The 22,903-nt window shown below is 33.2% G+C and overlaps 1 protein-coding gene across 4 annotated transcripts in view; it reads right to left on the minus strand.

Moving 5' to 3' along the window:
- Positions 1 to 22,903, minus strand: part of Ccdc102b (coiled-coil domain containing 102B) — a 133,995-nt gene that overhangs the window by 75,371 nt on the left and 35,721 nt on the right. For 3 of the 4 annotated variants that reach the window (XM_021246709.2, XM_087191467.1, XM_087191473.1), the window contains exons 3-5: positions 11,286 to 11,503; positions 5,201 to 5,309; positions 245 to 406 (exon numbers count right to left, since the gene is read on the minus strand). In XM_021246709.2, coding sequence (XP_021102368.1) covers positions 245 to 406; positions 5,201 to 5,309; positions 11,286 to 11,503 — 489 coding nt within the window. The remainder of the gene's footprint in view (positions 1 to 244; positions 407 to 5,200; positions 5,310 to 11,285; positions 11,504 to 22,903) is intronic. The other variant, XM_087191464.1, reaches the window with a different exon arrangement.

Here is a 22,903-nt window from a genome sequence, read left to right on the forward strand (position 1 = left end):
AAGAACAGAGGACATGGAGTGACAGGATACCCCCCCAGGGGGGGATAAAAGCTTCCACTAGTCTAGTCCAGCTTTGTGTATGTAAGTCAAGCTCTTAATATGAGGGCTTAATATTAGTAAGCCCACTCTTTGTTATGGTTTATATTTAAATGTCCCTCAGGGGCTTCATGTACTCAGAGGTGGGGGTTTTGAAGGAGAATCAATTATGTGGGTGCTGTAGTTGATTTGGTGTTAGGAGACTAACCTGGTTAGAAGTGGGTGACTGGACGTTTGACCTGGTAAGGCATATCTCCTCTATGGCTTCCCTCTTCTCTCTCTGCTTCCTGGCCACCATGACATGAGCAGCTTTTCCTCCACCATCCCATTCTCCCTTGCTGTTTCTTCTTTGGAGCCAGCTGATCACGAACTGAAATATGAACCAAAATGAACCTCTCCTCCTTTAAATAGTGGGTGTTGGATATTATGTTTCAATGATAAGAAACTGACACCCATATTTTCTTAAATATAAGTCAAATTCTTCACAAATTATCTATCAATAATAATGAAAGTAATATTTTAATTAATGCATTTTTTAAAATAGCATATTACTAAGTGTTACTATATTCAGGTAACATGTTGACTTTCACATTATAAACTAGTTAGTTAAATGCTTAACAAATCTTTTTTGTATTTTGGGGTATAAAACCTGAACACACTTCTCAAGGTTCTTTACAATTCATTGTTAATATGCATATCAATACTCACTTGTAAGCTGTAGAACCGAAAGTAAAAATAATTCAAGTAAAACCTTCTTTAATGCTCTTCCTTTTTCCATGTTTTCTAATATTTAATCAGATGCCTGAGTCCATGTATGTGACCTTTAGGACCCAGGGGATAAGAGAGTAACAGAATAGAAAAAGCTAACCTTGAAACATGGTTAGGAATTGTACCCGATTCAAACATAATTGTCTCCCAGAACTCTGAGAGGATAAGGCAGGAGGATCACTAGTTTGAGGCCAAACTGGGCAACTTGGTGACTTAGTAAGACCCTTTCTAAAGGAAGAAAGAAAGAAAGAAAGGAAGGAAGGAAAGAAGGAAGGAGGGTGGGGAGGGAGGGAGAGAGAAAGAGAGGAATGATTAGTGTGAAGACCTCAAATTCAATCCTTCAATCCTCAAGAGAGAAAAAATAAACATCTATTTTGCAGTGTTTCCTAAAATTTTGTTATCGCTTGTTGGAGTGGTTAGGGTGGAAATTTGTGATGTCATTATTGAGTATCCATCAAATTGTTAGAAGAGGCAGGTGGATTTGGATTTTCTTAGGCTTCCAAGTTACTGGAAAAGCAGCTATTAATCTAGATAAAAGAGAAGTCACTGAGGTATCCCTAGTAAGGGGGAAACATGATGTAATTTAAGGCTTTAGATGTATCACCTTGTTGGTGGGGGAGGAAATGAGTTAAAGAATGGCAACAGTGGTAGTGAATAGACCTGGGAAGAGAAGCAAAATAATAGATTATGAGCTCTTCTGCAGAAATAGCAGAAGTGGAAAAAAGTCATAGGAGATACAATTTGAAGAGAAAATTGAAAAGTTACACTGTTTCAGTCACTTCTATGCAATAATATTTTCAAGCCACAGGAATTATAATTAGACTACATTTCCTACATTTCAAACTTAGTTTTAACTTTACAACCCTGCTAGTGTTGCATTATACAGCTATTTCCAATAACTCCCTTTAAGGACCTGTTCTTGATCATGCAGAGTAACTTCTATATGTCATATCTTTATTTTAAAGATAGGGTGTAGATGTAGAATTTTAGCCCCATATAACTAATAATTTTAATCTTCTCTTTCTCCCACATCAAAAATGTGTTTTGAAGTATCCAAGATAAGACTTCAGTGTAAGCTATTTGTATCAGAAAGGGTTCCAACATGCCTGTGTCTATATAAATGTTACAAATCTTTATAAATTACAAGCTAATATATTTTTATGATTATGAGAGGAAATATCTCAATAAAGTCCATCAAAAAGATACCAAGTAAAATCAGAAGTTTCACGAAAAATGAAAACATTACCTTCCATCTTTCAGCTTGAGACTAATGTTATGTTGTTAGTAGTATCCTCACATATGGAAAAGGATTTCTTCCATTATGAAAAGAATAAGAGCCATTGCTTTTTAAAGTAAAGCATCTTAGTAATCAATAGTTATTTACATGAATATTTGATCCTCTCAACCCAGAGATTTCATAGAAATGATCATTTCAGCACTGTTGGAATTCATAATCTAATTCAAATCAATAGGTACAGACTTCTAAAGGAAGATCTGAATAAGGATTAAATTTAACACTGGAACAGCAATTTGGATTTAATTCCTACTAGTGCTCATTGCCTTGGGTTTTGTTTTAAATACTTATTTAAATAATATTTAAATATTATTTTAAATCCTTAGATTTCAGAATTAAATTTCTACCACTTCTCTAAATGTCAGTGATTTAAGAATGATTTTCCTCTAAAGAACACCGGATTTTAAATACATTTTTAAAAATCTAGGTCTATTAAGCACATCTGTTTCCAACTCTAACATTGCTAATCTTTCCATTAGGAGTTCTTAGCCAGAAATATAATTGCTTTTAGCAATTTTAGTATCTACAAAGTAATTATATTTGTATTCAATTATTTTTGTATGTAAAGAGCTAGAGTGAAAGTAGAGGCCATTATCAGAATTTTTGAGGTGTAAGGAAAGATACTATAAGTTTCTAGTTACTGTAATATTTTATGAGTGTCAAGAATCGTACTTGGACATTGGACAAGTACTTGGACATGTTTATATTGACTATAGTGCCATTTCTAAATATTTTATAAAATCTGTGTTTTGTTATAATCCAGAAAAAGAAAATTACATGTGACTCAGTATTCTTATTAGTTCTGCTTTTAAATATTTTTAAACATTTTATAAAAATTTATAATTTATTTATAAAAATTGAAATATACATGCATACATTTATTCAAAATCTCTAAGTATATCAAATTCCTTGTTAGAAAGTAGAAAGAGATATTTTTCAAAATCTCATAATAAGTGCAAAAAATGTTTTTATCTTTGTTTAAAACTTCATGTCCAATAAAAATTATGTGTTCATTGTCTTATTTAGCTTTGTAGTTCATCTAAATGAAACATAAACACAAAAGTTTAAGTAAAGTTCTCCACAGTGTTAGATTTTTTCTATTCTGAAAGCCATATTAGTAGTTTACCTGGTAAAACTATCACATATGCATTAATATATAATTTTTAGAGTCATCAAACATAGACTCAATTTTTATTGTCTAGTGCTCTATTTGCTTTATTTGTTCTCATACCTATGTATTTTGTTAATCAATTTAGAGTGGATACCTTCAAATTTGTTACTGGAAAAACATCTTTAAAAAGAAATATATAATTAATTATATAAAATGTAAATATATAATAGATATATAATTTAATATATAAATTAAATATATGACATATATGATATATAATTATATGATTATATAATTATATATGATATACAATTATATCATATAATTTATATAATTTTACATATAATATATAATTTTATATAATTTTAATATGTAATTAAAATATATACAATATATTGCTTTATAAGTCAACTCCAAACCATGAGTTTTCCTCCAAACATTTGCTACATAAATGGGACATTACCTGTAAACTAAAAGTAATATTATCAAGTCTGCACTGCACACTAGTGGCAAGAGATTGTACATGCATGTGAGTTTCTTTTAAAATTAAAGACCAATTCTATCTTAAATATTAGCTTCCTATTCACATTTAAAACCTTTACTGTATACACATAACACTCTAAGAACAATGTGATTTTTGTGTTGTGAACTATTCTTCTAGTAAATGTTAAGTAACTACAAATGTTCACTTCCAAGAATATCATTTTCAATTAGGTACCTGGGAATATACAAATACTATAAATCTACATATTCCTATATATGTGTGTGAATGTACACACATATGTATATTGCACACACACACCTGCTAAATATGAATCCATTTTAAAGTATTTAATGTGTCATTATTTTGCTCATTTTTCCTTTCCTATGTTTTGCTCATAATACTTTCTGTCAAACCTACCTGGAACAATGTTTAGTAAACAAAATATATTTAATTATTTTTATTAAATTTGTTTTAATTAATACATCAAACATGTAAATATTTATGGGGTACCATGTGATTTTCTAATATATGTATGCATTGTTTAGAGTTGAAATCATGTTAAATGTATCCATGTCCTCATTTATTTCTTTGTGACTAAAATATTCAAAATACTTTCTTCTTCTTTTCTGAAATATATATTACTTTGCCATTACTGCAATTATCCTATTGTTAAGTTAAAAACTGGATCCTCTTCTTAGTCCTCATAATGTTAATATCTATTGATCAACTTTCATGATTTTTCCCTTCCCCTCCCTTTCCTAGCCTCTAGTTATCAACATTTTATTCTCAACTTCTATGAGATCAACTTCACTTATGAGTGAGATTTGCAATACTTGACTTTCTGTGCCTAGTTTAATTCATTTAACATAATGATCTCAAGTGCCACCAGTATTGTCACAAATGATAGAATTTTCATTCTTTTTTATTATAATGATATTAGAAAATCATTAAAATTAGAGTCAATGACAATATTTTTGTAATAATTCAATAGAAAAGTACAAAGCAAGTGATTTAGAACTATAATACAGTATGAAAAGAACCTAAATATACTTGATATAAGTTGCCATTATCAGATTTCTTCATAAAAGAAGATAAAAAATTGTTTATGCAAGATGATAGGATATAATAAGATATCTTGAGCAGTCCCTTCATATGTTCATTGAGTGGATCATTAAATGTTGTGTGTAGCTGATCATTAACCATATAGATATAGATCATGTTTTATACCTTACATTTATACAATTGCATTTTTTTTTAAAAAAAGAAGTGAACTAACATAAAGCTGCAAAACATGTACCATGTAGAACATGGCATTTTATGGTCTCAGTCTATGTAAACTATTGAAGTTTGATTTCCAATATTCTCTTTCAGAGAAAATTTTCTTAGAGCAATTTTTTTATCATTCTCTATCTTCTGTTGAGCCTTCTGCTTTTGCCCACTAGGTTACAGAGCCAAAGAGGGGGAACCTTGGCTTTTATTTATTCCTTTGCATCATTTGTTGCCATACCTCTTTCCCATTTGATGCCTTTGATCCTTTCAGTTCTTCATACTTCCGTTTCCACAGAGACAAAGCTGACTCCATTTGTTCTATTTCTTTTTCCAAAGCTGCACGCATTCTAAATCATTCAAAAATAAAAAGAAAGCAAAGTAGATATGATTTTAAATAATCTTAAGAATGCATCAAATTTTCTATTTTTTTAAGTTTTGATATCTGTAATCATTAGGTGAGAAAATGTTTTTCAACTTATTAAAATTACAAATATTGAATGAATGAGTCTATTAATTAGCTGTATGTAAACAGATTTAATTTGACCGCAAGCATTAACTTTCTGCTTGCTTTCTCCTGTATATTTTATGCATTTCTCTCAACTCCTCTCTACTTATTTGCATACATAACAGGGTGTATATATATATATATATATATATATATATAAAATAAATAAATACATATATACGTATAATTTTAACATAGTTTGATTCATCTTCATATTGTGACTGTTTATGAATGAGAAGTTCTCTGAAATATGAGAATATATTTTAGATATCTGAAATTTTGTTTTAATAAAACAACTTCACTGGAATCTTTAAAGTATTTAAAATAATTTAAAATTTCCATTTGTAGAAGTTGGAACAGAACTAAGTTTTAAAACTTACCCTTTAGTATCAAAACCATTGATCTTTTTTTTCTTTGCACACAGTATTCATTAGAGTGAGTCACGGAAAATAATTGTTGTATTTGTGGTTGTCATTAGCACATATTGACCTTTCCAATTGGCCTGTCTTCATCTGTGTGTTAAATTAAATTGCTATTTAAAGACACCCATTCTTTTTCCTTTAGTTTCACAACAGAGTTATTTTCTAATCCCTCAACTCCAAGCTTTGACAACAAATATTAGTTTACATAAAAGAAGCAGAATTTGATAAAATAATTGTGTGTTTGGGATCTAGCTAAATAAATTCTGATTGTTATGTAACACTGAAATGGTTGTTAGTTGCAGCTTTATTGTATTTATGATTAATAAATACACACATGGATCTATTTCGGTGATGTTAAATCACACTAGAAAGCTTTTGAAATACATTCACAGAGCTAGAAAATGAATGTAATGTAAAAAATGAATGTCATGTACATATTTATAAGAAATATGACTTTCTGGAAGCTATAACATGACAATAATTCAAAATAGTTGTAAATATATTCATTCAATTCAATCAAATGAAGGAAGTATCTATTAAAGACTTGTACAGTTATATATGCATGAATCAAGCCATAAAATTAAAAAAGATAGAAAAGAAACAGCACTTAGGTACTGCAAAAAGACTCCTGTTGCAAAAAAAAAAATCCCTTATTAATACAGCAAATAGATTAAACAAAATTAACAAACAAAAAGATTCAACAAAGAAGTCTAAGTATTATGAACAATGCCTATGAATATCTGTAGTTCCAGATTAACAGTCAGCCTAAATATTTGACAGATAAGCAAATCTTGCCAGCTGACATTTAAGCTGTTTATTGTGTGTAATTTTTGTCTTTCATGGCTGTGTTTGGAGTGTTGAGATGAAAAAAGTACAAAAATAATTAGCAAATTAGTAAATAGTAATATTTTTGTTAAATTAGAAAGTTTGTATACAAACCATAGCACACTGAAATATACTGCACATATGACATGAGTACTTGTAAAGTTCTGGATGATAATGCACATTAGAATATTCAAAAGAAAATTGGTATTGATTGGGATTTGTGAATTTAAGGTAAAAAGTTAAAAAAATTAAAGTACTAAGATTGTAACTTTATGGAAACATTCAAAGTAAGCACCATGCTAAATCTAATTTTTATTTATTAGATTTACATGTTTAATAATTTGGAATATTTGTCAGTAATTGCATAATTTAAAAAGCAAACAAAACAATAAATTGATAAATGTTTTAAAAGATTTTAATTAACTATGTTTGTATACATTTCCCCTAAAATTAACTGAGTATTATTTTATTTATAAATAGTTATAGAGAAAAATAATACTTGATAGCTTGAAAGTTCTAGATAATTAAATTCAGAAAGCACAAGTTTCTTTTTGCCAGTATACTTTAGTATATCAAATGATACTTTAAAGATTCAAATTAACTCAAACTTTTCAGAACAAAGTAGTTCATATAGATATAAAACAATCTATGATTACTGCAAAATAAATGATGATCCTTAAAAATATCGTCAAAAATATTAGGGTACTATTCTTTCATGGATCTGTATCTATTTCAAGACTTTTTCCAAACACATATTAAATTTTTCAAATTTTAATTTTATAGGAATAAACTCTAAAGATAAAGTTACTTCTAGATTAAGTCTAAACCTAGAAAATATCCAAAAACAATTCAGGAAATAAAAATAATATAATTTACTAAAGGAAACTAGAATGAACAATAACTTGTTTTGCTTCATAAGACTGATTTGTAACATTTCAAATAAATTAATATTCTAAATACATATCTCAATTGACAGATTAGTTTTTTTAAGTTAGATTTTTTACTGTGTAAAGAGTTACAATTTAGTCATAAGGAAGAAAAGGTTAAGAGAAAGTAGGTTAACTCATGGAAATTTATGAAAATGTGTTTGAATATTTTTAGTATGGCTCCATAAAGAAAGGTTTGGGGCTTTGTGAAAGCAGGCATTAAAGACATTGCACATCTAAATTTATGCAGCAGAGGGCACTCTATAAGTCCTTCAATTTTATCCAAATTAATTGTTTCAGAGAGATTTTCAAAATCGATTAATTCTAAAGTTACATGTATAATTGAATGCATACTGTTATCATTTAGTGCTACTTGATGTGATGTAATGCTATTTGAACTACAAGACAAAAAAGAAATGCTCACATTTACTCTAAAATATATCATATACTTCATGCATGTATTCTTTAAAAGAACAAAATTATAGATACACTATACTAAAATATAGTTTTGATCTTTTAAAAATAATGTAGCTAGGGCATACAAAATTTGCAGACTCTTAAAAGGTAAGCTATTTACTAAAATTATTCTTAAGGAAAGATGTATTTAAATTTCTTCCCAATCTTTTGATATTTTATTATATTGTATGATAGCATAGTAATTGGAAGTAAAATTTGGATATCTAGACAGAAAAACTATTGAAATTAATTCTCAGGGGTGAAAGGTCCTGAGAATAACTATCTGGGAATAAATACTAACCATTTTGAACTGTGGAAAATTATATGGAAAAACAATCAGTATTTTCTGAGGGAATTTATTAATGTCAGAATGCTTTGTTAAGTCAAAATGGTTATTAACAATATGACTGCATGCAGATATCCAATTTTATAAGTCTGTAAAATTTAGAGTTTTCCTGCTTTCACTCTCAATTTGGTACTTAGAAATCCATTTATTTTTACTTTTATTTTTCTTGCACTACTATGAATTGAATCCAGTGCCTATGCTCTAAGCTATATCGCCAATTTATTTATTTATTTATTTATTTATTTATTTATTTATTTATTTATTTATTTTTGAGACACAATTTCTTTATGTCTCTAAATTGCCCAGGCTAGGCTTCAACTTGTGACCCTACTGCCTCAGCTACCCACAGTGCTGGAAATACAGGTATGAGCTACCATACTCAGTTACTGTACTCAGGATGTCTTTAAGTCATCAGAAATATATAAATGTTCAGAGCATGAGGAGCCTCAAAATACTAAGTAATATTCATAAAACTGAGCAAGATCCTACATGTAAATAATAGAGTAATTTTAATCCAGTTGATGAGGAAGTTTACTCAGGACAATGGTGGAAATAATTTCCTGAGTTTCCTCAGCTGGTTCTTGAGCATAGTCAAAAAAATTTTCCCACCAGATGGGAACACAGGAGAAACTACATGCACATCTTCATAAAATTCCATTTTTGAACTATTAGACAGTTTTAAAATACAGTAATACTATATCCTTAAGGGACTATTCCTTTGTGATATTGAAAAGACTAAGTGCCTCATTGACGACATGCATGTATGAATTTATGAACACATGAGCTATGATTCATGACATCTGAAGGATCCTTTCTCAAAGAGGACAGTAGGAAGGCAAAAACAAAACACATGATTCCTTCCTGCTCCCCAAAATCTGGCTATGGCTATGGTTTGTGTACTAAAATTTTGTTGAGAATTTATTTATCTGAATATTGTTAATTTATTATAAGAAGTTAAAAATATATTTTGCATATATGTATAGGTTGAAAGCACAAAGATAGCATATGATTATTCTTAAAACTGGTACATTAAAATATAAAAGTACAACGAGCTAAATGCAACATATTGTTTCTATTAAACTGAGAATGAGTTTGGGAAAAGTTTAAAACTACCAAAGCTAAATCTTTCAAAAAATATAAATGTAAAGGATCCAATTGGACTGAGACTTTTAGGTCTAGATGAAATTGTCAATATGTGCATAAGCATAAATTTCATTCTTTTTTCTATTGTTGATTGCCTTCGTTAGGAATTTGTTCGTGATGATAGAATAGTATTTAATCTATACCCAGATGCTTGTGTTATCACAGTCTATTAATAAACAAGAAATTTGAAAAATAGAATTAGTAGTACTAGAAAACATCAAAGGAATTAATAAGCTGGCTGACAGAAAAAGAATGTCAGGTGAACAGCTTACAATATTTGTGAAAGGCTTTTCTTCATACTTATCACTATTTCAGTCCAATTAAACCAGGGAAATTTAAACCACTATATAGTACATACTTATATAATGTATTGGTGAAAAAAATATATAGATAAACTTTTGTTTATCTAGTTCTTATTAACAGTCTTATAAATAAGGAGATGGACAAATAATTACTTTCAAATTTGAAAACCACATTCAAAGTGCATTAAATTTTCCCTAGTATGCTAATATTTTTAACTGATCATAAAGGAGCCAAAATAAAAACATATCAAGTAATTCACATCACAGTCTCTTTTCAAGACATTTGTGTGTGATCCTTAGATGAATTCTATGATAAGAATTCTGTGTAAGAGTACTTTGCAAAGATGTCTCCCACAATGACTGCGTCTTACATTCTCTTAGCATAAAACAATTTTGACACTCTTTATTTGAGAGTGAACTCTTCCTTGAAACTGAGTTGGCCTTTGCCTTAAGGGCCTTCACTAATAAATATGTCAGAAAGGATGCTCAATTTTGAGGCAAGATCATTGAAATGATGTATATGTCTCTGAATGTTCTTAGCATATTCACCTGCAATCTAATCACTGTGCTATGAGGAATCAAGCAGCCACAAGGACAGGCTATGTTGCAAGGGTTCCAATAGAAGGTCCAGGTAGGAACCAAGGCCAACCACAAAATGGGTGAATGCACAAGGCTTCAGCAATACAGCTCCCAGCCTTTCAGTCAGCCCCAGCCTTTGAGCCATCCTAGCTGATGTCACATGTGAGATGAGCTGTCCATTCCAAGCCAGACTCAAGACTCATGAATGAAATACACAGCAGTTGAGATTCAAGAAATCATGAGTAAGTTTGTTACAATAGATAAATGGAACATACCACATCATACCTCAAATATTACAAAAGGGACAACAGCTTATTCTCATATAACTAGAATATATCAACACTAAATGAGCATCCAGGTCATCCAATAACAAATCCATAATTTTTTTTTCATACCACAATGGACAATAATTAAGAAATTCTTTTCTGTGATCAATACCTCACAAAACTGATTTTCCTATTAATATGAAACACATTTATTCATTTTTATTGAGTTACTAAAATCCAATAATGCTGTAAAATAGATTATATGCTGAAAATTTTAACCATATACAATAAGAATTCAAATGCAATTAATATGACTCTACCAGAGATGATGAGAACATAGCTATGATAAAAGTCATTTTAAAAGAATGATTTAAAAATTAACAAGCTATAAATTGCCTTTCAAAATTCAAAATATGAATATATTTCAAAATCATTTTTAAAACTTCACAACATAATGACTACACATGGGTTAAATACATTTCCAAGTGACTTTTTCTACTTCAAAAGATTTGAATCTCAGACTTGCTTAAAAGAGACAATAATTAACACTTACTCTCTTTCTTTCTGTAAGGTTTGCTGTAACTTAACCAAATGGATTTGCAAAGCTGAAATTTTAGCTCCTTCCTCCTCTGAAGGCAGATTTATTGCTTGTAGTCTGAGCGCAGGGACCATAGCACAGTTTCCAGAACCAATACTTTTGAATACATCAGTAAAATCTGAATTGGTCTTCATCGCCTCATTTAATTGGAAAGGGTCAATAACCACACCTTCCTGCAGAGGGGTGGCAGGGGGATGAAACAGCTATTATTCTTGAATATTTAAATTTCCCAGAAGAAATATCAGAAAAAAATATTTTCCAAAGAAAATAAATATTATCAAATCCATATTTTTGTTTCATTATCATTCCTTAAGAGTGTTTGTTGTTATATGGCCAAGGTAAATTTTATTCTTCTGCAAACTTATATTTCTATATTTTACCTTATTATAATAAAGTAATACCACAAAAGAGCTGCTTTAACTTTTTTGTCATTTTTTCTAACCACAGGTAAAAGTAGCTCTGTACAGACTTGAATAGCTGTAAAAAGTTTTTAACCAAGTTTTCATTAATTCTTCATTAAAATCTCTTTGTCACTGGCTCCTTGAGAGTTCCAAAATAAAGCCAACTGATTTTTTAAAGAATAATTTTGGAGGACAGGTTAGAAAGAATTTTCAATCAGGTCTTGAATATTTCAGTAAACTTATTGTACTGAATTATAGTTTACAAGTCAAATCTCAAATAGCATTTAGTATATGTATTTTAATAAACATGGGAATAAATTTAATAAACATGGACCATTACAGAATACTGCACCCAAAATTTTATATAATAATTTCAAACTTCACTGAATTCAGGCTATAGATATTTCTCTATAATTTCAAATTTCCCTGACTTACAAGATTTAAAGAAAATAAAGCTAAGTTCAATCAAAATCCTGATGAGACGCCCTACCGAGGTCGCGAGTCCCATGAAACATGCCAAATCAGCCCACGTCCCGGCAACAATCCACTGGACACCCCCCAACACCCCTGCTCCTCTGTATAGCCACCTGGTTCCACACTACAAAGACACAGAGGACACCAGACCACCAGACCATCGTACTGAGTCCCACCACTCCTGGCCCAGAGGTAGGGGCTTCTGAGCCTCCATCCCACTGCTCCTGGTCCAGAGGAAGAGGCTTCTGGGCCACCATCCCTACCGCTACTCCCGGCCCCTTTCCCAGCTCTCCCAGCTCAGAGGAGGTAATCCATACAGGTGCCAACAGCCCCCCCCCCACTTCGAAATGAGAAAACACATAAATAAGTCTCAAAACCAGACTTCCAGATCACCTACAGCAACCCCAAAGGGAAATGAGATGGAACACTCTGATACTCAACCACCTGGACCCACTGAACTGGCAACAAAAGGGGATCGGGAAAAAATGAAATCAGAAATAATTTCTCACATAACAGGAGAAGGTGTGCTCCTAGTGTAAGACATGATTAATAAATCTAGAGAGGAGCTGAGGAACATGATGGAGTCCCAACATAGGAAACAAATGGAATTCATAAAACAGATGCAAATAGATTTCCAGGAGATGAAAAACTCCATTGAAAGTCTCCACAGCAGAATGAGCCAATGTGAGGACAGAATTTCAGATATAGAAGATAAGATTGCAATTAATGACCAGGAAAAGAAAAATTGCTTCAAAATTATAAGAGAACATGAGAAATCAATCCAGCAGCTTCTAGATGATGCAAAGGAGAATAACATAAGACTGACTGGAGTCAATGAAGAAACAGGAGAGAGTGGAGATGACATAAAAAAACTCTTCACAGAAATAATGGCAGAAAACTTCCCAAGCAGGGGAAAAGAACTTGACATACAGATAAGTGAGGCATATAGGACTTCAAATAGCCTTGATCAAAAAAAATCTATACATAGGCATATAATTGTTAAGATTCCAGAAACTCAACAGAAGAACAAAGTTCTACAAGCAGTTAGAGAAAAGAAACAAATCACATACAAAGGAAAGCACATCAGAATCACAGCAGAATTCTCAAAACAAAACATCAAGGCAAGAAGAGCTTAGAGTGACATATTCCAAGCCCTAAAAGAAAACAGCCTCCAACCCAGATTGATGTACCCTGCAAAACTATCTTTCAAAATTGATGGAGAAAACAGATACCTTCATGACAAAGAGCACCTTCAGAATTTTGTGAATTCCAAACCAGCACTCCAAAAAATTTTACACAATATCCTACCTAGGAACAGACATTGAGGATCACAACCCCAGGAAGCAAAGCAGAATGAACCCATCTGGCATGACAAGAAATTAAATGTAAAGAGGGAGAACCCAACAACAAAAAAAGTCATGACAATGACAAGTCAATATGTTTCAGTTATAACCATCAATGTTAATGGTCTCAATTCACCAATCAAAAGAATTAGACTGGGAGAATGGGTCAAGAAGCAAAATCCAACAATATGCTGCATTACAAAGAACACACTTAATTCGAAAGGAAACTCATAGACTGAAAGTTATAGGGTGAAAAACAATACTCCATGCAATGAGAACCTGAAAAAAAGCAGGAGTAGCTATCCTCTTTGAAGATCAAGTAGATTTCAAACCAACACTGACTAAGAGAGATGAAGAAGGGCACTACATCCTTGTAAAGGCAACAATCCAACAGGAAGAGATGACAGTCATAAATATCTATGCACCAAACACTAGTGCACCCAACTATATAAAACAAATACTAATGGACATGAAAAGTCATATATGCACTAATACAATTGTAATTTGGGACCTCAACACCCCACTGTCACAAATAGATAGGTCAACTAGACAAAAAATAAGTAATGAAATACTAGAACTCAATCGAACTCTTGAACAAATGAATTTAACAGATGTTTACAGAGTCTTCCACCCCACAAAATCAGAATACACATTCTTCTCAGCTACACATGGGTCATTCTCCAATATAGACCACATACTCACACATAGAACATGTTTAAGTAAATGCAAAGGAATTGAAGTTATCCCCTGTATAGTATCAGACCATAGTGTGATGAAATTGGAGATCCATAGCAAATGAAACTCAAAAAATTTCATAAACACGTGAAAATTGAACAACATACTTCTGAATGACCAATGGGTCACAGAGGAAATTAAAGAAGAAATCACACAATTCCTTCAATGGAATGACAATGACAATACAACATAGCGGAATCTATGGGACACAATGAAAGCAGTCTTACGAGGGAAATTCATAGGAGTGAATACGCATATTAGGAAAAGAGAACGAGCCCAATTAAACAATTTGATGCTGCACCTCAAACTTCTAGAAAAAGAAGAGCAGGACAACCACAGAGCTCATATGAGGGAGGAAATTATAAAGATCAGAGGGGAAATCAATGCAATGGAGACTAAGAGAATGATACACAAAGCAAAGAAGCCAAGAGTTGGTTCTTTGCAAGAATGAACAAAATTGACAAACCCTCAGCCCCCCTTATCCGAAAAAGGAAAGAAAAGGCCCAAATCCATGCAATTAGGAATGAAAAGGGTGAAATTACAACAGACCCAGCAGAAATCCAGAGGATCATCAATACCTACTTCCAGAACCTATACACCAATAAGATGGACAACACAGAACAAATGGACAGATTCCTAGATACACATGAATTACCAAAGTTGAACGGAGAAGACCTAAAAATTTTGAACAACCCAATATCAACCCAATGAATCAACCCAATGAACAACCCAATATCAATTTCAATGAAATTGAAAACATAATTAAAAACTTATCAACTAAGAAAAGCCTGGGCCCTGAAGGCTTCACTGCTGAATTCAACAAGACATTTAGAGAGGAACTGCTGCCACTACTGTTTAAACTCTTCAATGAAATTGAAAGGGAAGCAATACTCCCAAATTCAATCCTGGAAGCAAGCATCACCTTGATCTCCAAAGCAGAGTAAGACCCAACTGGAAAGGAGAACTACAGGCCAATCTCACTAATGAATATCAATGCAAAAATCCTTAATAAGATACTGGCAAACAGAATGCAGAAGATCATCAAGAAGACCATACATCCCGATCAAGAGGGATTCATCCCAGGGATGCAGGGATAGTTCAATATACACAAATCAATCAATGTAATACACTATATCAATAAAGTCAAGGACAAAAAACATATGATTATCTCCATAGACACAGAAAAAGCATTAGACAAAATCTAACATGCATTTATGACAAAAACTCTACAAAGATTGGAATAGATGGTCTCTACTTCAAACTGATAAAAGCCACCTATGAAAAACCAAAAGCCAAGATAATACTAAATGGTCAAAAATGGAAATCCTTCACACTATAATCAGGAACAATACAAGGATGTCCACTATCACCACTCTTGTTCAATATAGTTCTGGAAACATTAGCCACAGCAATTAGACAAGAGAAAGAAATAAAAGGAATAAAGATAGGAAATGAAGAAGTCAAATTGTCATTATTTGCAGATGACATGATACTCTATATAGAAGACCACAAGAACTCAACCAAAAGACTTGTAGACTTAATAAACAAATTCAGTCAAGTACCTAGTTACAAGGTCAACACACAAAAATCAATAGCTTTCCTCTACACCAAAGAAAGACTCACTGAGAGAGAAATAGGTCAAATAATTCCTTTCACAATAACATCCAAAAATCCGAAATACCTAGGAATCAACCTAACAAGAAATGAAGACCTCTTCTCTGAAATCTATGGCACTCTGAAAAGAGAGATTGAAGATGATATCAGAAAATGGACAGACATCCCCTGCTCCTGGCTAGGAAGGATTAATATAGTGAAAATGCCCATACTTCCAAAACTGCTATATAGATTCAATGCAATCCCAATTGAGACCCCAGCAGCATACTTCATGAACCTTGAGAAAACAATCCAAAAATTCATTTGGAACAAGAAGAGACTCAGAATAGCAAAAGCAATTCTAGGTAACAGAAACATGGCAGGGGGTATCACACTCCCCAACCTGCAACTATACTACAAAGCTACTGTGATAAAAACAGCATGGTACTGGCAATGAAACAGGCCTGAGCACCAGTGGAACAGATTAGAAGATGCAGAAACAATGCTAGACACACTCAGCCATCTCATCTTCAATAAAGGAGCCAAGCACCCTCACTGGAGGAAAGATAGCCTCTTTAATAAATGGTCCTGGAAAAATTGGGCTTCAACTTGCCAAAGATTAAAACTAGACCTATATCTCTCACCATGCACTAAACTAAAATCAAAATGGATTAAAGATCTAAATATTAAAATAGAAACTCTGAACCAGTTGGAGCAGAGGTTAGGTAGAACTCTTGAAGACATCGGTGTAGGAAAAAATTTTGTAAACAAAACCTCAGTTGCTCATGAACTAGCACAAACAATCAACAAGTGGGATCTCTTCTTATTAAAAAGCTTCTGCACAGCAAGAGAAACCACCAGCAGTGTGAAGAGACAACCCACAATATGGTAAAAAATCTTCACTTGCTCTTCCTCAGACAAAGGTCTACTACCTCAAATCTATAAAGAACTTAGAAAGATCAGACTTCCCAAATGTAAAGACCCAATCGAAAAATGGGCATCTGAAATGAACAGACATTTCTCAGACAAAGAAGTAGAAATAGCAAATAAATACTTGAAAAAGTGTTCAACATCACTGGTCATTAGAGAGATACAAATGAAAACAATGCTGAGATACCAACTCACCCCAGAAAGAATGGCTGCTATCAAGAAATCAACCAATAACAAATGCTGGCGGGGCTGTGGGGAAAGAGGAACCCTGCTCCACTGCTGGTGGGTGTGTAGACTGGTGAAACCACTGTGAAAATCAGTATGGAGATACCTCAAAGAATTAGGACTGGAAGTTCCATTTAACCCTGGTATTCCACTGCTGTGGATTTTCCCCAGAGAATTAAAAGAATCATACCACAGTGACATATGTGTGCCCATGTTCATAGCAGCACAGTTTGTGATAGCCAAAACTTGTAAACATCCCAAATGCCCATCAACTGGAGACTGGATAAAGAAAATGTGTTTTTTTAAATAAAATGGAGTACTACTCAGCCATAAAAAATGAGAAATTAGAGACATTTATAGCTAAGTGGATGTACATTGAGGCAATACTCTTAAGTGAAATAAATAGGACACACATGTATAAATACTGAATAGTTTCTCTGATGTGAGAAACTGAAAGTGTAAATAAGGACTAAAATGTATAATAGGTAATGTGAAATAGGAAGAAAAAGGGCAAAGGGGAAGGAAGTGGGAGGGCTAGGGGAAAGGATAGAAGGGAATGGGATTAATAGGAGAAAATGGAAAAATAGGAACAAAATCTTTGTAAATAGGGAAGAATGGAGGGGTTGAAGGGAGGGCTGGGCAAGGGTGAAAAATAAGAACCAAGAGAGATTATGTAAAGGTAATTATGTAAATTTCCAATGATGAATGTCATTTTATTGTATACCTAAAATATACCAATGATTAGAATGAATCATTGATAATGCAAAATAGGAAGAAAAGGTCCAAAGGAGTAGGGGTAGTGGGAGGGGCAGGGGAAAGGAAAGAAGGGAAAGGAAAAATGATGAGAAATGGAAATAAAGTCTTTGCAAATGGGGAAGGGTGGAGGGGGTGAAGGGAGGGCTAGGAATGGGGAAAAAATAAGAACCAAGATGCATTATGTAAAGGTACAATTCTCAATGAGAAATGTAATTGTGTTGTATACCTAAAATGTACCAATAAAAGAATTTAACAACAACAAAAATAATCCTGATGATACTAAATTTTTATTATCTTATTTTTAAATACTATGTGGAAATCAGATTACTTACTGTTATTTATTTTTCAATTCTTCCCAGAATTCATATTACAATTATACAGCAAAATAAGAGGAATTTTATTTAATTTTCTCCTATAAACTTTACTAATATTATTTGTTCCTAACATTGGCAATATAGAGATAGATATCATGAAATAAAATACAAAGAATTGAAGGATAGCCCTGAATATGCATGTTCAAAATGTCTTTCACTTTCTCAGATTTTGTCTGCAGACCTATAATAACATGGAAATAGTTTGTGAATTCTGGGCATATTATGTCAGCTGTGCATCCTCATCCCAGTAATTGTATTTAAATTTATGTATTAATACAATTGAGTTTTGAGAATATATACTATTTCTCAATAATATACATAAAGGTATTGGCAGCACGGGTTTTCAAGTTAAAAAATTAGAAGTCCAAATAGGCAATATTTTAAGATTTTTCATTTATGTTAGAATGTAGTTTATGTACAACAATAAATTTCAACCAAATAGAAAGGTGTGAAATTTCAGGCCAAGTTATAAAGATGCAAGATATTAATTAAGTTTTTAAAAGCTGGAATTGTATAATCAAAGATGACAAATATAAACTGATACTATGATGAAAGGCAACAGGAGTTGCTGAAGTTTACTGAAGTATGTTCCATAGGTTATCAATGAGCCAGGGATTTAGCTCATTGGTGCCGCCACCTGCCTCCTAAGTGCAAGGTTCTGAGTTCTATCCCTGGTCCAAAAAAAAAAAAGTATATATCAAGGTAAAGGGGTGCCAGAGGAAGTTCAATGATAAAGAAATATATAGGAGGTACTGAGTTGCCAGGAGCCCGGCCCCATGCAGCCCAAGCCAAACACACCAGTGGGGCACCAGAGAGAGGTCACAGGTTGCAGGGAGCAGTGCCCATGCAGCCCAGGCCAAGCACACAGGCTGGGACCACCCAGAGGGTGAGGACCCTTAGTCACTGGCTAAGCCCATGGCAGCAATCTGCTTAGCTGCCCCCCGCCCCAGCCTCCTGTCTGTACTGCTACCTGGTTCCACACTACAAAGACAAGGGACACCAGTCCACCGTACTGGGTAAGGTGGAGGGATTATCACCTCCCATCAAAACATGGACTATCTTCAGGGGAAGGGCAGCTGGAACCTGCAGTACAATCTTGCAGACTTCAACCCTACAGGAGGACAAGGAGTTCAACTTGGGACTTGCAGCCAGAAATCTACCTGAATCTCATGGGACTGCAACTGGCTGGCTGAGACTCATTGACTTATATCTGCACACTGCTGCCCACGTTGTCTATTGTGACAGCAAAGACATATCCTGAAGGAGGCCCTTCATTCTCATTTTTATTTTTTATTTCCAAAATTATTACTATTGGGGATTTTTGGCCTTTTTTGCTCTTATTTTTAATTTTTTTTCCTACTCTTCTCAAATTTTCATTTTTCTCTTCTTTCTTTCTTTCTTTTCTCTTTGCTTTCTCTCTCTCACACACTCACTCTCTTGTTGTCCCACATTGTTCCTGTTTTAGCCCTAATTTGTATTTCTTCTTTATTTTTTTTATTCTCTTTTTCCTTCTCTCATCTGTGCCCTCTAGCCACACTGCTAACCTTACCCTATCCTTCTATCTATCCCTCCCTCCACAACTCCTTCTAACTCCCCATCCCGAAGGGTAAAGTTGTTATATTGAAGAGTTTATTCACTATAAACATAGTTGGGTAGGTCCTTGATTTTGATTTAATTCACACAGTTAAAGGTGATAGATTAATAACTTTCACAAATTGTCATTTTCTAAGATGTACTTGATGCTAGGATGTTGCTGATTGTACCACTTGGGCTAAGGTGTTGTGATTGATCTAGTCAGTGGACCTTCCTGGTATAATGAAAATAAGCCTCAGAGTCATTAGAGACTCAAAACCTAAAGATGAACTATATCTGGAAGACACCTCTTAAGAAGCAATCATTCTATAATGTTTCTAAATAAAAGCAACAAAGATACTTACAATAAGCAATTTCAAAATATCAACCAAGGAATTAAACCAAGGACAGTACCAAAAACAAAAATGAGAAGACATTTAAGCAAGGCACAAACTCAGACCTCCACTCCAACAAAGGCAAGTTCTGGGGGAAATGAGGTGGAAAAGGCTGATAATCAACCACCTGTACACCCTGAACAGACAGCACAGGAAGTAACAAAACAGATGAATGAAGCTCTAGAAAAATCCAAAGCAGAGATAATCTCACAGATAACTACAGAGATAGTGAGCAGAGTGAAAGACATGATTAGAGGCTCTAGAACAGAAACAGATAAAAATAGATGAGCTCAGAAACATGCTAGAAGCCATGAATGTCCAGCAAAGAAAGAAATTGAAACCAGGATCGCCCAACATAAGAAAGAAATGGAATCCATGAAACAGATTCAAACAGATATTCAGGAGATTAAAAACTCCACTGAAAGTATGTACAGCAGATTAAGGGAAACTGAAGATAGAATATCAGATATAGAAGACAGGATTACAGTTAAGGACCATGAAAACAGAGATCTCTTCAAAACAGTAAGGGACCATGAGAAATCAATCCAGCAGCTGCTAGATGATGCAAAGAACAACATAAGACTGATAGGAATCCATGAAAAAACAGGAGAAAGTACAATTGACATAAAAAAAAACTGTTCAAAGAAGTAATAGTTGAAAACTTCCCAGACAGAAGTAGAAAATTGGTCATACAGATAAGTGAAGCATATAGAACTCCAACTAGCCATGATCAAAAAAATCTACGCCAAGACGTATAATAGTCAAGATCCCAGAAACTCAACAGAACAAAATCCTACAAGCAGTTAGAGAAAAGAAACAAATCACCTACAAAGGAAAGCCCATAAGAATCACAGCAGATTTCTCAACACAAACCCTCAAATCAAGGAGAGCCTGGAGTAAAGTATTTAAAATCCTAAAATAAAATAACTTCCAACCTAGACTGTTGTATCCTGCAAAATCATCTTTCAAAATTGATGGGAAAATTAGATACTTCCATTACAAAGAACACCTGAGAAATTTCATGAATACCAAACTAGCACTCCAAATAATTCTAAACAATATCCTAGAAAAAGACAATGAAGGTCACAACTTCATGAGGCCCAATAGAGGGAAGCCACCAGGTAAGGTAAGAAACTAAAGGGAAAGAGAGAAAAATAAAAGATAAAAGAGCCAACAACAGTAAAACATCATGACAAGGATGAGTCAATATCTATCAATTATAACCATCAGTGTTAATAGCCTCAATTCACAAATCAAAGAAATAGACTGGAAGAATGGATTAAGAAGGAAAATCCAACAATATGCTGTATACAAGAAACATACCTAACTCAAAAAGAAACTCATAGACTGAAAGTAAATGGATGGAAAACAGTTCTCCATGTCACAAGAACCCAAAAAAAGCAGGGGTACCAATCTTATTTACAGACAAAGTAGATTTCAAACCAAAACTAATTAAGAGAAACAAAGATGGTCACTACATCCTTGTGAAGGGAACAATCCAAGAGGAAGAGATGACAATCATTAATACATAAACAACAAATACGAATGCCCCCAACTGTACAAAACAAATATAAATGGACATGAAAAACCAAATAAGCACTAATACAGTTGCAGTGGGGGACCTCAATACCCCACTATCATAAATAGACAGACCATCTGGACAAAAAATCAACAATGAAATTCTAGAACTGAACCAAGCTATTGAACAAATGGACTTAATAGATGTTTACAGAGTGTTCCACCCCACAAAATCATAAGACACATTCTTTTTGGCTGCACATGGGTCATTCTCTAAAATAGACCACATGCTAGCTAATAGGATACGTCTAAGTAAATATAAAAGAACTGAAGTTACCCTCTGTATATTATCAGACCATAATGCAATAAAATTGCAGATCAATAGCATAAGAAACTGCAAAAACACCACAAATACATGGAAACTGAATAACACCCTCCTGAACAACCAATGGGTCACAGAGGAAATTAAAGAAGAAATTGGACAGTTTCTACAAGTAAATGATAATGCCAGTACAACATACAGGAATCTATGGGACATAATGTAAGCAGCTCTATGCAGGAAATTTATAGCAGTTAATGCCCATATTTGGAAAACAGAGAGAACTCAAATACACAACCTAATGCAGAACCTCAAACTCCTAGGAAAAGAAGAGCATAACAAACCCAAAGCTTGTACAAGAGAGTAAATTATAAAGATCAGAGCAGAAATCAATGCAATGGAGACTAAGAGAACGATACAAAAAAAATCAATGAATCAAAGAGTGGGTTTTTCAAAAGAATCAATAAAATCGATAAACCTTTAGCCAACCTTATCAGAAAAGGAAAGAAAAGGCTCAGATCCACGCAATTAAGAATGAAAAAGGTGAAGTCACAACAGACCCAGCAGAAATCCAGAGGATCATCAATACCTACTTTGAGAAACTGTACTCTAATAAAATGGAAAACTCAGAAGAAATGGAAAGATTCCTAGATACATACAAATTGCCAAAGTTAAAGGAAGAAGATATAGAAATTCTAAACACCCCAATTACAATGAGTGAAATTAAAATGTAATAAAAATTTACCAACAAAGAAAATCTCAGGTCCTGATGGCTTCACTGCTGAATTCTACAGGACATTTTAAAAAGAACTAATGCCATTACTCTTTAAACTCATGAAGGAAATTGAAAGGGAAGCAATACTTCCAAATTCATTCCTGGAAGCAAGTGTTACTTTGATTCCAAAACCAGGGAAAGACCCAACCCAAAAAGAGAACTA

This window comes from Heterocephalus glaber, unplaced genomic scaffold (assembly GCF_053883595.1).
Source record: "Heterocephalus glaber isolate CG9 unplaced genomic scaffold, H.glaber_assembly_v1.0 deba00000331, whole genome shotgun sequence".
In the NCBI taxonomy this organism is placed as follows: domain Eukaryota; kingdom Metazoa; phylum Chordata; class Mammalia; order Rodentia; family Bathyergidae; genus Heterocephalus; species Heterocephalus glaber.